The sequence below is a fragment of the Calliopsis andreniformis genome, chromosome 9 (genome assembly GCF_051401765.1).
Source record: "Calliopsis andreniformis isolate RMS-2024a chromosome 9, iyCalAndr_principal, whole genome shotgun sequence".
In the NCBI taxonomy this organism is placed as follows: Eukaryota; Metazoa; Arthropoda; class Insecta; order Hymenoptera; family Andrenidae; genus Calliopsis; species Calliopsis andreniformis.
Genome location: NC_135070.1, coordinates 17661222 through 17678163, shown reverse-complemented (window position 1 = coordinate 17678163; position 16942 = coordinate 17661222). Strand labels below are relative to the sequence as shown.

General features: G+C 43.6%; 1 protein-coding gene across 1 annotated transcript in view; it reads left to right on the top strand.

Annotated features, from left to right (window-relative positions):
- The window catches only part of Rau (RA domain-containing protein rau), a 28598-nt gene that overhangs the window by 9690 nt on the left and 1966 nt on the right, over window positions 1–16942 (top strand). The window contains exons 3-4 of the mRNA XM_076385622.1: window positions 15650–15906; window positions 16736–16799. Of these exons, the coding sequence (XP_076241737.1) occupies window positions 15650–15906; window positions 16736–16799 (321 nt within the window). The remainder of the gene's footprint in view (window positions 1–15649; window positions 15907–16735; window positions 16800–16942) is intronic.

The following is a 16942-nucleotide window of genomic DNA, read 5'->3' as shown; positions in this document are numbered from 1 at the left end:
GACTGCTTTCAATAGGGCCAGGGTTTTCTGAGGGTCCTTTTTGAAAATTTGGTGAAGGATATTACAATTTTTTGGATACTTTCATCAGCTGATTCGAGAGATAAAGGTTTAGTACCATGAGGTGGGTTTTCTGTCTAATTAAAGTGGAGGTGTAACTTAGTAATTTTCAAAAATTTGGCTCTCCTAATAAAGAAGCTATTTATGCTCCATCCTACTGGAATCCAGAAAAAATTGCAAATGCCCCAATAATCTTCCTCCCTTTCCCTTCATTCGAAAATTCGTCCCCTCTCAGAAGAGGCAACCATTTCAATGGAATCACGCTTGAACATAATGATCGATCGCGCCCAATGGCCTGTTGAACAATAACTTCCGTATATGAATCCCAAGATCTTCACGCAAAAGAAGGGACGAGTGAAACCTGTTCGCGGGTTATTACGCTTTGGGAGCCGGTCAGGGGATAAAAAGCTGGATCCGTGGTTGGGCTCGCGAGCACTCTCGTGTTACTCGAGCTTGACCGCAAGAATTAATCGTCTCGTCTTCCCTTGCGACGAGCAATTCCCCTTTTCGTCGCTGCTACCTGGTACACACGCTCGTTATCCTCTTCCTGGTATCGCGACTGCACTCGAATCCTCGACGAAAGGTGGCCTGTGATGCATGCAACGGTAGAACCGCGTGAAAATTACCGCAGACACTTGTTTCCATGGATCTAGCTTCACCTGATGCATCGATACGTCAGGGTCACTATTCCAGTAGCTATTTGCAGAGAAGTTTTCCTGGATACTTCACAGGCTGAGTCACACAGCTGGGACAAGTGTTCCTTGTTTGGTTACAATTAGAAAAAATGGTAGAAGGGAGGGGGTAAGTTTTTTGAAGTTTTGTCATCTAGAAATTTTTTTATATTAAATTCATGGTCTAAACCATCGGAGTTATTTTATAAGTGAGAGTATTTAGAAGTTCTGCAAACTTTTTAAAGACACTTTAACTCCTCCGCGCAATTAGTTTTCTATTTATAACTCTAAATTCGTATTTTTCGATTACAGTGGAATATCGCAGCGAAAGGTTAAGGTGAAGAGTTATACAGTTTGAAAACAACTCGTAACTCCGTACTCTTATCAGACTTGAAATTCTGCAAGCATCGAAGCCCGCCCATTAAAAGCTTTCTATTTACAGAGACTGTGTCCATTCAAGCTCCCCTTCGACTATTCTTATTAATTGCCAATATCAACTCTTCTTCCCATTCCCGAGCAATAAATGATCGTTGATTATCAGAGGTCACGGCGTAGCCTTATCAATCGGCGGGATTCCGCGTAGTGCAGCCGCCGACACAGATCTTCCTCCGTCATTGGGAAATAGCGACGCGAACAGGGCCGAAGATCGCGACGGCTAGCCATCTGGCACACAGTGCTCCCATTCACTCTTTCTTTCGTTCAGCCCCGCCAGTTGTCGCGTAGTAGGTTCCTTCATCCTTCTTATCCCCTTTTACCGCCTTTGTGCTCTGTTCATCGCGGTCCCTGGATTTTATATCTTCCTGTGATATCAACCAACAGCTCTAACGTTTGTCAGATAATAGCGTTTGCTTAGCCTCGCTCTGAACCCTCAGCGAATCAAGACCTCACCGAGGGAAGAACAAAACTGATGCAAGAATTCTGAAGCAAGGACACTTCTTGGACTAGTCTTTTCCTGGAAGCATCAGTTATGAAAAAACTCTGTTGCTAATGGATGACTAGGCCAGACGACGTTTTCACTAATGACTCAGCTCTCGGTGCATATTGATCGCTTGGTTACGAAACTTGGTGGATGAGAGATACAGAAACGTGAGCAGAACGACGGGAACCGCATCAATGAATCAGATAGGATGCGAACCATTGGTCCGGGGAATACAGGCTGAAAAGCTGACCGGATGGGAATTGTGGAAGGGTTCCTGACAGCCGGAAGCATTCAACACCGTGATGCCACTCTCGCTGATCACAACCACCGAACGGAAGAGAAATTCCCTGCCTTTTGAAGAATCGAAAATTCGCCCACCCGGGAGACTGAGACGTGTAATTAGATCGGCGTCTGGACAGTCGCAACAACTGGCAACTAACAATTTCAACCTTCAACTTTCAAGCAACACTACATCATACGACAAATTATTTGGGAATCTTAATTTTGGGATCGCAGACATTTTTTCCACATAATAAAAAGTAATTGTAAGTATATTAACTCTCTCAGGTGTCAGCCTTAGGTTCTCATCAATCAGAGATCTCGGTAGAAGCATCCACAAAACACAATTAGAAGTCGTGACAAACGCGAGTATCTGCCACGCCGGGTCGTTAAGCTTGACGTTGATTGTAGTCGCGTAATTAACAGTTTTATCTAATTTTCCTCGGTTTACACTGCTCTTGGGGAACGTCGAGTCCACGGAGAGACAGAGGCGCCGACACACAGTGGCTACATTCATTCCTTTGACGATGAGAGAGACCGAGCCATCCACACATGGTACCACGACCACCGATCGCAGGATCGTCGATCCACTGTGCGCGCGCGTGCTCGTCGAAACGCGTAAACGGTTGTAATACACGCTGCAGTAGCGTACGTGTTACGATGTATTATGAGTTAAACAACGTAATGATAGGCACGGCGCCAGTACAGCGGCGTATCTCTTTAGAGCTATGCAACGGGTGTCTCGGGAGAAGATAAGTGTTCGTGTTAAGCCCAGTTGGAAATATCGCTGTGTCTGATTGCTCCTATATTTACAAACACCACGCGCTATTTTTCTGCGAGGCTTTTTGCGTCAAGGGTAGATGAATAGCGCGTGAAAGCTTTCCACTGACCTTTGAACCCAATTTATGGCGATTATTTAGAGTTATAGGATAGAGAGTGATAGTACTTTTGTGGAGATTCTGGAATTCTGAGTAGAGATGACAGTTAATTTCTTTTTCTTTATAGAATTCTAGCTTGAGGTTGCATAAAAAATATTGGCACGATTTTTTAAAATAACACAGCAGTTTTTATTAGAAAATTTCTTTCGTCAAGTGTTTGAGTTTCTCATGTCCAGGTGTTTTACGAGGTCATAAAAAATTCTAAAAGGACTACTACCAACAATATGTGGGTAGTGTTTCGTGTCAACGAATAAAGGCCTCCCGAGGCCACTATCAGTCACAGTTAACAATGATAGACGATAGCAGTCGTTCGAACGTGGCCGATTTCCCGCGTCAGACGGTGAGAGTTTCTTATCGTCGAGTTACCCTGATTTCAAGCTTCCCCACGGCTCTGACGAAAGAGTTAAAGCCACGAACACGAAACTTCCGGTGCAATGAACCCATGGAAGTAGCTCCCGTAGCTTATTACGACACACCGATATTAGTTTTACGAGGCTGCCTTTCTGGAAATAGATCAGTGAAAATGCACGTCGTCGAAGTCGTTCGATGCTGCCTATGTATAGATTGACAGAACGAGCCAATGATGGAGTGGATCATGTGGCAGGTGCACGGTGCACCTGCAACCCCTAGCGAAGATAAAATAGTTCTTCAGGGGATATGGTTCTGATTGTTCGCCATAAATACCCATTTCTTTCTTTGAATACAAAATTGAACTACATTGAACTAATTGTTCTTCGTCTAGACATTTCTGATGATCGCAGAGCTATCTTTGGTTCTATTAATTGTTATTGGATTCAGGCCAGAGACGTACTTGGTGCACAGGGAAACTCCACTGCGGTCGAAGGTTAGGCTTCTCAGCTGGTTTTCGGTCCTGACATAGCGTACGACTTATTGACACTTGGTCAAGTGAAGTCAAGAGGATGGGTTAAACGAAGCAGCGCGTCACCGCTTGCTACCCGTTTATTTTCGACCTATAAGCAATAATCTTGCTAATGAGCCTCGCGAAAGCGAAGATTCTTTAAGGAAAACGCAATCACCCTGTCTGGATTAACACTAGAACTGTCGAAGTAGTCAATGGGACTACTATAATTTATATTTTCACAGTAATGTAATTAATGAACGAGCTTCTTAGTTGGAAATTAGGTGCAAGATATTTCATTTGATAAATAATAGCACTAACGGGAGTGATATTAGGAAATCCTAAGCGTCTCTCTTGAAATCATCGTGCATACATTTCGCGGCGACTGCGTCGCTACAAGTTTTGCATTATTCATGAAAGGAACCACCTCCGTCCGAGATAACCCACCCTTGTCGACTTTATCGCCTGGGTTACGGCAATCGCAGTCAGGTGTGCATCGCGACGAGGTCTTTAGTGCACCGACCGAACAGAAGGGCGGCAATACGGACCAGCTTGTAGAAGTATAGGGTTGTAGAAAGTTATATGATCCCATGAAAAGATAATGCAACGGCCATGTTGCACTTGTACCCTTTCGTGACTCTCTACTTTGTATAAAAAACTAATATATTCAAGGTAGAGGGAGGAAATTATACGTCAAATGGAAATATCGCCAGGAAGTTGTATAATACTTATATATCTTTATACGATTCTTGAAAACCACAAAATAAAAAAAATATTCTCCACACTTTCCCACATAGATTTAGATGCAACACTTCGACTGTGTCTGACCTCTTAAGCGTTAACTACTCCCTATTCAATTATCTATCTCTACATTAAATTGAATATTATATTACGCCCTCGAGTGGTCAGTTTTGATGTACCCTAATCTGGTCTGATCTAATATGTCGTAGATTTAATAATTCCAATTTCCCCTCTGGAACGCTCAATATAAATTTATGATCGGTAAAAAAGAAAACAGAGCCATCTAATTTGGAAGCAACTTACGTGACTGAAAGTGAACGATGCTGCATGATCCTCTCTATGAGATTAGAATTGTACTCGTACCTCGAGTTAACGTGGAATCGTGTTGTCACCCTTCCTCGGCCCACGAACCGGATGTAAGCGTTCCGTGCATGGTGGCTGCGGCCGCTAATAATCGCGCGCGTGTTGGTGGTAACGGGGGACTTAAAGTTGGTCGAGTTGTTCTCGTTTAAAACAATCAGCAGCAGAGGAAGGACCAATTATACGGACCTGCGACCGTCTGTCACCGACCTCCTCTTCTCTTAATACCGTAGATCGGTGTGCAGTCGTAAATATAAACAGGAAACAGAGAAACGATACGACCAATCACTGACACTGTCACAGACTTTCTGAACTTTCATCTAAACGTGATACTTATCACTTCTTAATCCTAGGAATACTAGGGGTTGGGTTCTTACCTACAATTCTGAAAATGTTAGATTTCAGCTGCTCTTTTCTGTTAAAAAATTCTCAAAAAAGTGTTTGAAAAAAGTAATTCAATTTCCTTCACAAGAAGTATCAATATCTATACATAGTTTCCTCTCGAGTAACGAAGTATCTGCCAAAGATAGCAGCTAGTAGTTGATCAAAATCTATCATTAACGTGGAAGTAAAAGTTATTGCAAAACCTAAACACGTGTATAAGTAACCACCTTGAAGAGATAACCATAAGTTTCCAAGTTAGCTTGCACCCAGCTATTTTATGTCCAACTCGTTAAGTGTACACTCTTAAGAAAATTACCTCGGCTTTGATCAGAGGATCAAGTGAAACGCCATCATTGTGCAAAGATTCCTGCAATCTGGAAAACCGCACAGTAGCAGTAGAACTGTATCTAAACTGGATTCACGCTATAATTTATCCGGCCATTAAATCTGACCCACAAAGCTGTCGATGTCCGGCGAAGACGCGAGACTTAATCCAAGTTTAAGTGGAAACGGACGAGCATTAAAATGACAAGTGAAAACTTCCGTGGGTCAATTTTCACCTGGTGGATGCGCGAGAGTATCTGATACGACGAAGACGGTTTCATTTTTAATTGCGATCTCTCGGCGATCTTGCTTTTCTTTCCTTACGACGGTTTCGTTTCTCTCTGCTCTTTAATTGGAAGCCTCGAGTGGCTTATTTCCTGAAGAGAGCAGGCGTAGCTCCTTCGATCAAGGGGGCTTCGTCCGTCACGTAAAGTGGAAGCACGCGACTAGGTTGTTGTAAACAGGAGGCAAGTACTTTCGGCCCACTCGGAAGATTCAGAAAAAATGTACTACTGGGTGAGTCAGAGCCGCTGGTCCATCAGTAGAAAGCAGTAGTGTAGAGTAGACAGAGCTCCTTCAAATTTTAAGGGAGATATAATTCCAGTCTTGCTTGAGTTTTTAATTAGATGGCTTCAGAGGTGTAAGTTTTGGGTTTCTGTCAATGAGCAATTTGCTATAGACAGTTAGTAAATAGACTAGGTTCTGAGTTAGCCTGTAGAAAGGGAGAGATCAAACAGAGGCCTGGCACTTCTCCACTTTGAGAGTTTAAGGAACACTCTGTGTAAACAGCTGCAGCGATTTCCTGACCAGTGGCCATTAGAATATCGAACTCAATGGCTCTAGAGCAGCCTGCTACTGTCGAGAATCTTCTATCAGAATGTTTGAAATAATTTGATAGACTTTCTAATATACCTTTCCTTTGTTCAGTTAAACTAATGATTTACTGTAAAATGCATTTAATATGACAGAGAATTGTGCTCATAAACATGTCAATTTGTAATGTCTTTTCCCGGGACATTATCACATACTTATCTTAGTACTTAACTAATCAAACCACGTTTCCGCGCAATTTGTTACATAACGCATTTATTCGATTCAGCTAGTTCCAGCATGCGTCATTATCCTCGTGCGTGGCTACTGGACCAAAAAATTGCAACGACGGGACTGGAAGAAAACACCTCCATGTCGCAATGGATTCTTCCATCGTCCTTAATACCTAATTTGTACATAAGTTAACCTTCTGTGCTAAGATTTTTTCCTCATATCCACCTTTCCCTATATCCCGCATAATAAGCACATTACATAAACAATAATTAACTTAAGCAACCACACGTCTGAAATATCACAATCACCAACCATCAACTACAATCTCAAACAGCAATACTCAAACAACATAGATCAAATTACCGTATCGGTAATTAAGATCTAGAACCACTCAAAATGAAATACACCTAATCACGATATACCGTTGAATCAAATCCCAAAGCGAAACGGAAGCAAGCTAAATGCGATATTTATTCAGAACTCATGTGGAACAGTTTCGTCCATCAGTTCGCTGGCATTTGAAAAAGGAAAAGCAGCTGGATACATTAAGCCGTCCAGCGATCTAGACACGGCGTAGACATCTCTGGACGCCCATCAGCGAATCATTATCGTCGGACATGCACACGAGTGCGCTCGTCCATGCGCCGTTGCATCCCGTCCAGTTTTGCTTTCATCTCGTGCCAAGAAGCCCTCGCAGAAGACGGTGGCCGCCATATGGCAGCGAAGGATAGAGGACTGTCAGGAAGGAAGCTTTCCAGCATGACCGTATTATGTTCCATGGTACCGAGAACATATTGCGAGGAAGACGCTGGACGGGGGCGTTGCGTGCACGCACGAGAAAGCGGGCACGCGATGCGACCATGAGGGCACGTGCCCCATATTCTCTCGAGGAGCCTCCTCCGCGCCGCTCCTTTGTGGAAGGACCGGAAACGGGTGTCAATTGTCAGCCACTTGGACGTCGACATACCAGGCCGGACACGGTGTTCTCCAGGGAGCTCGAGATCGCCTCGCTTCTGTGTGGTCCTTTGCAAATAATAGACTAGTCTTCGTCTAGGGGTGAAACACCTTCTCGTGGTCCAGAGACTCTTGGGTTCTAGAGTCTTCGGTAGAGTTGATTAGATTCAAATGGTTTGGATAAGGGATCAAGGGAAGTGGAAAGCTTGAAGATTTTTTGGGAGTATGGTAGCACAGAGGATTGTATAGTCAATGACTCTCTGTTCTGTTTAATTATTCAAACATGTGGAAATTTCGGTGAGCAGGTCTGGGTTCGTTGAGGATCCTAGAGCTAGGAATTCTGCCTCATTTGTTGCGTTGAACATCTGCTGAACAGAACTGAGCTTTCTTCTTATGTCAATTCGTGGAGCAATTTCTAAGATATGGAGAAATCACTGATGCATTGCAGCGTTAATTATGAGTACAGACAGAGGTCTGTTTTTCTGATTGAGTCAAGACTATAACTTTCGTCTTTGGTCAAGGAATCTTGGATTTCATTTCACTTATAGACTTCGCTTTCCACTTTGATCTAAGTCTACATTATTAATTACTCTTTTAGTTTCGCCGCATATGGAGAAACTTCCTCATGACGAATCGCCTAATATTTCACAACAGATTGAGTTAAAATTCCAGTTTCGTCAGAACGATTCAAAGATCGCTGCAGCGATTTCACTCATCCCCTTCAATCTAACACCTCCCAATGAAACAGTCGCTGCGATGCCTGATAAGAACACTTAGCGTGCCACGGATGCCCAGCGAACGGCCCATCAGCATCTCGACCAGCCCACTTTCCACGGTTGCGTTTTTGCAAAACGAGCCTCGCTCACAATCAACTGGTTTAATGAAACCCACGATTACACCGTTATCCTTAATAGTCGTCCGTAACACGTCATTAATTATCGTCTTGAATCCTCGAGGATCAAGAGGCGCAATTAACGTGGTGGACAGGGATGTGTGCAGCAACCTGGAAAATACATAAGCCTCTGTGGTCTCGCAAGAAGAACGGAGCGTTGATCGACACGGGCCGATTACGATCACTCCTCTGGACGCTCTGCAAAGTTGATTTTTATTATTTACTCGACGCTCGTTTGCGTTCCTTCATAAGTGGATTCGTGTTTGCATTTTCTACAACTGCTTTATTGTTGTCTATTACAGACGACATTTGTATGTAAAATAATGTCACTGTCTCCTGTATGGCAAAATTACAGCCACAGAGAAGTCAGTCGCGTGACCAAGGGACGAGGTCAGGCGAAACTGCTCGTTCGTTAAAGGCGTCGGTGAAAAAGTCGCGAAACTCAGGGCGAGGCGTAATCGCGGTCAGGCAATTGTACGAAATGCTTGTCTCGGCCGATGCAAGTGACAGTGATTGACCCTCGCGTGGTATTCTTGACCCTAGCGACGCGAGTTCAGACGCTCACGGTTGACCCCGACACGCTTGATTGAAGGCTGAGGCTTTTCAGCAAGAACCCTCGTGAAAACTGGCGTTCTAGAGTATCGCCAGATAAAACGGCGCCGTTTGAACAAATATCTTTACCAGACGGAAAAAAAATAGTAGGATTCCTTATCTTGGTGTATTCATATTTTTCTTCGAGTTGCGACACTGGCGTCATGTAATGTTCCTTGATATGGCACGGATCATTTATTAGGACGATATCTCTTGCTTTATCTGCTGACTTTAGTTGAATGGGATTTTTTTTCTTTTAAAGTAGATGAAGGGATCTACCTTAATGCAGCAATTCTGTCTACTGCTCAAGGATTAAAGACAGCGTCGACAGGATTCCAGTGGCAATCGGAAACAGAGGGACCACAGAGTTACTCAATTCGCGACACTTATTCCTGTTACATATCGCCTGAAGTTATGTAAACCGGGTCGTGCGACACTTCGCTACTACCAGCACAAAGAGAGCGTCTCCCACTCGACGAGGCCCGCTGGCACGAGTTTCCATCGAGCGTGCGAAGTGTGCTTCACTCGACAACAATTAGGCTTCCCAGGCTTTCGTGCATTGTCTCGCTGCGGGAAAGTGGCGGCGCGAAAGTAAGAATCCGCAGGAAACTGGGAGCTGGCGATTTCTCATCGAAGCAAGCGACACGTCCGTGATCCAGAATGATCCCGAAAGGAGCAGTGCGTGAGACCTAGATACTCGGAGAGAGTGCTCGATTGTGCTCCTTGGAACGAGCACCGAGGTACTTCTGCGCCGATGTCACGTGCCTAGATTAGACCCAAGGATCATTCGATCTTCTGTTGAACACTTGGCATTATCGTACCTTACAGGCTTCACTTTGTCGACGATTGATACAATGATGAAGGAATACGATATCTAAGACACTCAGCACTAGCTGACGGTGCTTGCCAAGCAACCGATGACACTGGTAGAAAGGTGCCTGTCCTATGAGCGCATCGGTGCTCGTGTGACAGCTCCAATTATACCCACTCAGCGAACCTTTTGTGCAGTGCGCTCTGGGACATTCGAAACGCTGCGAAACTGGACTACTGTAGTTTTACACTTCTGGTATCTGTGGAGTAATAAGCGAAGCTTAAGTTCTATTGAATCTTAGGGGTAGAGGTAATAGAAAAAATCTCCATCTGCTCCAAATCACACCTTTATACCAAAACTCCCTCGTTCGACACCTGTCACGCGACCAGATTGGGAAAAGACAAAGCCTGGTAGGCTCGATTTACGCGCAGCTCAGAGCAGCGGTGCAGAACAATGGTTTCATAGGCTTCGAGGAACGAGGGAAGGAGAGGAACACGAATTCTTACTCGTTCGGAAGCCGAGGTTTTGTTCTAAGCGTCTCCAGGTCCTTTTTTCCCCAGCCGGAAATCAGAGAGGACACGTGCTCGAACGGCACCTGAAGAGACCCCAAGCGGGGGAAAATATGGCAGCTGAGTCGAAAAGCACGTGCCATTGGGGAAAGGGGCGATAGAGGACTGTCGTTCGGGATTCAATGGAGTTCTCTCTGGATACGAGGAATTTATTATACGTCCTACCTGGGACTGGCTGATATTGCCACCATTCAAACCGAGGTCGTGCACCGTCTACGTGGGCTCGCATGAAAATTAATGAAGAGTTCCACTGCCACCTCGAGTCTCATACAAATTTATCAGGAGGTGAACGTTATTTCCACAATGTTTTAATTCCATTTCAGAAATGGATAATACTTGCGTAATTCAGTGCTTCGGAAGCCTCGAAATCTTAGCAACAATCGATGTATTTGATTGTAACTTCGTAATAGTACAGGATTTTATACTTTCATACTTCCTAGAGGCATTTCATTAGCGTTACGTGAAGGAAAGTGCTTATTACGAGTTTGTAACACCTTGCAGTTTTATTTGAGGCTCGCTATCTTCAAGGGGTGAGAAAGTTCTCTGATCCACAGAAACATGCGAACGCGAAATTTATTACTAGCAATGGGGGCACAAGGCCGTGGTATTTAACAGCGCAACAAAAACATAGAACATACATATTATTATGCGTTGAGTGGCTACATTGGCGTGAGACAGCGCGCTAGAAGAAATTCTAGACGATCTTGAAATACGCCGCACGATTTTGTGCGCGCTCTAATTATAAAGTGCGCTGGTTCTCATAATCCCTTGCCGTTTCCGGATTCCGAAAGATCGGTCAACTCTTGTAGGTCTGAATGGAGCTGTTGCGAAACAGAGAATTTTCGTGTGAGAAAAACGTGATTGCGTATTTATAGCCAGTCCACTGTGTTTCAGTGAACCTTGCGCTGGTCAAAGTTACGCAGCTTAATTATACAAACATGCAAATCTGTGCGTTGATTGGAAAAACGTACAAGGTCGTTTGATAACGTTTCCGTTGAAAGGTGTCGCTTACTGGACCTCGAAATGGGTATATGAGATATATACCGGGTGTCGTTCGAGCGAGGCTGTGATTACTGTTCTACTCGAGCTACTGATAACGATAAGTTGCGATAGGATAGGCTATTCTTAGCCTGTCAATGAATCACCACAGTCAAATGCGTAGATTCGCCAGGAACTTCGTGGAACTTCAGCTACCGATGAGGTGCTTTATGAAAGATTAGTCCTGGTTACCAAGTTTTCTGAGGTTTTAGGGATTAACTAATGTAAACTGCAGATAAGTTTCAAATTTTCAAATATTCAAATATTCAAATATTCAAATATTCAAATATTTACATATTACCTTTTGACTGGCGCCAAATCAAAACTCGTCTATTCCCAACTACATGAACTTATGTGACTCTATTTTAGAGAAAAGACAATGAAAACCTTGACTGATTTAGGCAGTCGAAGGCCTAAAAGTGTCCTCAAACCCACATTCTTCGAAGCACCAAAGTTTTATGGGGCTTTATGAATTCCTGCTAAGAAGAGACCCTTCATTACAAGACAGTCCGCCAGCATATGGTGACTTCCACCCTGCAGCCTCGACTGCTTCCCCTTGATTTTTTACATTTTACACTCGATACGCCAGATTACCCACTGGATTTCTGTGCTCGTGCCCGAGGAGGGTAGACTTCCTTTTCCCTGAATTCCTGGCTATTAACTTCCCCATTAGGAAGTTCGTTTACTGACGAATTTCGGTGGCTTCTGATAGGGGAACTGTTAATCTTTCCTGCCTTATTATTTCCCTACGATCAGCTCGACTGTTCCTCAAATATCCTTAAAGAAATTCCATTGACGTGAGAAAAACATGTCACCTTCCAAACAGGAAGTATTAAATTGATCAATAATTTTAAAGCGATCAATTAGCATACCTAATGAAGCTATTTAAAACATCAATGTTGCCGTCACCTGTATGTTTGAGATAACTACGCGACAATTTAAATGAGAAGAAATTCCTGGTGAAGAAATATAGTCATAAAATTCCCTGATATAAATTGTTGTCAATCTTTATTACAACATATTGGACACGGTACAACGCAGAAACTTGACTGTCTACCAGTTTCCCTATTCTGATACTCAACTAAAAATTCTCACTAATTTAATTCCCAGTCACACAAATTAAAATCATTCACAGTTCCTCGTATATGGGTTAACGATGTTATTAAACACAAATAATATACAAGAGTTCACACGTCGCGGACCCAATTGCATAAACTCAATGGTTGAAACTACCTGAGTGTTCGACTTCTCAAAGCTTTTCAAGTACTCCTATTCAAACATCTTCGACCATAGCCACAGTGGCCCAAACGAAAGCGATACTTTTAACCCTAACGAACACCTTCGTTCAAACAGAAATATCTCCGAGGCGTATTTCAGCCGCCTAGCCGGCTGTAAGATATTGATGTCTCCTAACAGGGTGGCATCTTTCTATTATAGAAAAGCCCCTGACGAGCTACAGACCTCTCTTTGACACTCGTACGCTCTCGTCTACACACTTTTTCTACCTTCCTTATTATTTTCTCTTTCATTAGCCGCCGCCCCAGGGAAAACACGCTGTCGATTGACCGTAGCATCGAAGAAGCGGTTCTCTGGACGAGTCTAGAGTCGTTGGCCCATGTTCGCCAGGAATGCACGACTTTTTCTGGTACCGTTACACAAATCACAGGGACCTGTCCGACATTTTTCTGAGATTCGCGACAAGTTCTCACATTCATTAGGGGTGACCCAGACGTCAGAGGCATGTAATTACAAGATTCGAGGAGATCCTTATTGATAAGGATAATATAAATGTCCGCAGTTTTAAACTCCTTCCTTTATAAATTACAACACTCAGGACGACTGTGACATAACTTAAGCTCCAAATAATGGATCTTCAAAAGGTTAATGTTCCTATTTATCTTGTAATAATTACTTACCTACGAGTTAATTAATTTTTACGTTCCTTTGTGCTATTTAAATTAACTCCGTTACAATTGAAGAAAACCCGCAAGGAGAGGGATTATTAATTCGGGACAGAAAGTAAACAAATGAAGATTCGAAAGACTGCAATTTAATTTCAGCAACAGACGATGACGCTTGCACTTGCGTCCACAGTTTCAAGGAAAGAAGCCGAACAAAGATCAAGTCCTGCAGTGCTCGAGCACCTGAGAATTCCACGTAAACCGCACGTTAATGTCCGAGCGTAAGCGTATCGGAATTCCTTCGATGAATCAGAAATCGCGCAGCGCCTACGCGCCGATCTTTTCCTTGGAAAATGTACGAGCGAGGGCCACACGAAAAAACACGCCAGTCGAGGTGTATTTTAACGGCGCGTGTTTACGCCAACAGTGTGTATACGTTCCATTCCAGTGGGGCAGCGTTAGAAGGGAACAGTGGGCTTCTATCGATTCTCAGTCGTCGTAAAACGCCACCGAGAATTCCATCGCGGAGGCGTGTAAGAACCCCGCTGTTTGTTTAGTCGGAGAGCAAACACGAGGTTGGACCTGGCGTTCCTGCCGCCCAAATCAATCGAGGTGCTCCGATATCGAGAAGGAATTCAATTTTCGTGTGGCTCTATCAATATACAGGGAAAATGGGCAGGTGTATTGTGTGCAGGGAAACAAAAAATGTTTAAGGATTTAGGTGATATAGTAATTAGTAGAGGAAGATAAATATTTAGGATAGTTTATAGGGAACCAATTATCTACGTTTTTTTGTGTAGTATTTAATAGAAATTGAAGGTAAAACACAATAGGTCTCACAAAAGGTCGCCAATTAATTCCCTTTTTCAGGAAATAGGTATACCTCATAGCAAATACAAAAAAAAAGTGTATACACAGATACTTGCAATATCTTTAAATAGTTATCAATTACCTATTTCTGTCACACAACTCAAAAAAGAGTGTAACTTACTCACAAGGTCACAAATTGGCGCATTCATCAGGGTCTCTGTATCCTCTCTAATCCCCATTGAAAACATCAAATTTGCCCCACGACCTAGGTGTAATCACACAAAAGGTACATATTGACACTATAAATGGAACAGGAAGGATAATCCATATATTCTCGTAGGGGCGTGCTTGTCCAGCTTGGCTGGAGCTTAGCGAAAATCCAAACGAGCAACGTTCATGAACGCAGTACCATCGAAGAGTTTCACCCAACACTCTGACAATCACTGTTCAGACACGCAGGAAACTCGTAGCTAGTTCTACGATCCGAAGTTCGCCGCATTTGGCGCAGGTCATTACTGGAGGAAATAAAGCACGGTCATAAAGTCTACCTACACGTGTTTCCAAGAGACGAAGTGGTACTCGCGAACGTGTAGGCCTAGTTTAAATTCTCGACTCGCAACATCTGGTGTATCGACGGGTCGAAATGCTCACAATTAGTCGGCTATTTCAGTTTTACGATCGATCGAAAGATTTGGTACTTGATTTATGAGTCAACAATGGAATAGAAATAGTCTACGCACAGTTCCAGGTGCATGACTGCTGTAAATGGTCAAATATAGTTCCCTGAAGGGACTGTGCAGTGTATTTTAACTGCACCCTACCAAATGGGGGTTAAAATGAGTTTTTATGCGATATCCCTGTATTTAATTTTGTTAGCCTCTGCTCTGTAAACGTAGCTTCAATCTCCACACATGAATACACAGTCCTGAATACTCATATGCACGTCTGCGAACGGGGTGATCTGGTGTCTGGTTTATTTTCAGCGCGCATCCCCTCATAGTCGGCGTATCTGAAGGGTTGATAGCGTTTTATGCCGCGCGCGTGGCCAACGTCTGTCTCCGAGTTAATTATGGACCAATTGTCAGCCCTCTTGTCGCGACCCTTTACCATTTTTTCGTACTATGACAGGACGTCCTCTTCCTTCCTCTTTTTTTTATCGTATGAAGGCATTTTGAATCCTTTCTTAGAACCCATTACCGTCTTGGAATTGAATGAGTGTGTCTCTAGGACAAGGAACCACCAAAAGTGTTTTCTTAAATACACAAGCTTTATTTTATAGACTTCAATTGAAGAACAAACTGAAATTTCCTAGAGATATGATTCTATTTTAGTCTTATAGTCACAGATATATAAAAAATACTGTACCTTGGAAGTCACTCCACGCAGACAAACGATTTAGGCTACAAGATCTCGTAGACAATCCCCAGAGTTGATGACTCAATCCGATCATCCAGCTTGATAGTTTCAGTGAACGTATCCTCCCTAATGACAGCCTTCCTTGTTGCAGACAACCATCAAGGTGTACGCGAACTGCCTTCGGCCAGACATCGAGTACAAGACGCTGAGCATCACCTACGAGACGACATGTCGCGAGGTGGTTCAGAACCTATTGAACAAGTATCGCATGAGGCACCGCGACCCCAGACTCTTCTATCTCACCATGGAGGTCACTGTAAGGAGACCCAATGTGAGGACCATTCTGCCACTCGACGAGGACGCGAGGCCTGCCGTCCTGCAATCGTGTCATCCTCGGGGCGATTCCAGGTAAGATACTCGACTCCTCCCGCGCAATATCCTTCACGTTCCCTTTCGGTTTCGGTTGGTTTCGTGACGTAATTTCAGGGCTCGCGACCGACCGTAAAGGCGACTTCTTGTGGGTCGGTGAGCACGAGCCAACGACGAGCAACGTCCTCTCGACAGAGGATTCCCTTTGTTCTTGGGTCTGAGTCGTCGTCGACCACGCGAGACAGGCCATTATTTATGCTAATATTCGATGGGGTACTCATAACCCCCCATATCCCTTCAAGTCTCTTTTTTTCTTAAAAGGGAGCATTTTTTTAAAAGAGATATCTCTTTTCTTGAGAAATATCTTCATTCCCCGCCACTGGTTTAAAACGGTTATCGTGGTCTAGGAATTACGAATTTATAGGTAATTAGCAGAGGTCCCTAGGAGCAATCTCTCGATGAGATTTCCTAGAATAGTGATAGAGCTTGATACATCGGAGCTACTGCTGCTCTATGAAATTCATCGAAGACTTGATATTGCTCCTTGGAACTTCTCCTCGTTAATCAAAGAGAAATATTGATCTTCCTAAGGAAAATATTCCAGTTGAAATGGTAGAATATGTACGATCGAAATGTTTGGTTTCGAAGTGTCGAGCATCCTCTGTCGCGCGACACGCGAAAGGCCTGGAAGTTGTCGATGTTTTCTTGGCAGCTCGAAACTTCCGGTGAAGGTATACGTTACGTGAACAGCCTCTGTTTTACTAGAAGCTCGAGTCTGTGTTTTTACGTGGAAGTGTTCACCCGATCCCTTTTGAACTCACCGACTCCTATGGTGTATCCAGGATTCACGGATGTTTTCTTGTTGCAGATTCTCGCTGCAGACACGCCGTGGTGGACTTGTCAAAATATACGACAGCGCACTCATGTCCGGAGTAAGTCGCACGCTAAGTTCCTTTCAAACTGTTTCTTCCGTCTCTTCGCGAATCGCTTTGCCAATTTACTTTTAGTTACTGTGATCTACATCAACTTCTTCTGTTTATTGTATTGCATTTCCGTTCTTGCATTTTAGTGCAGT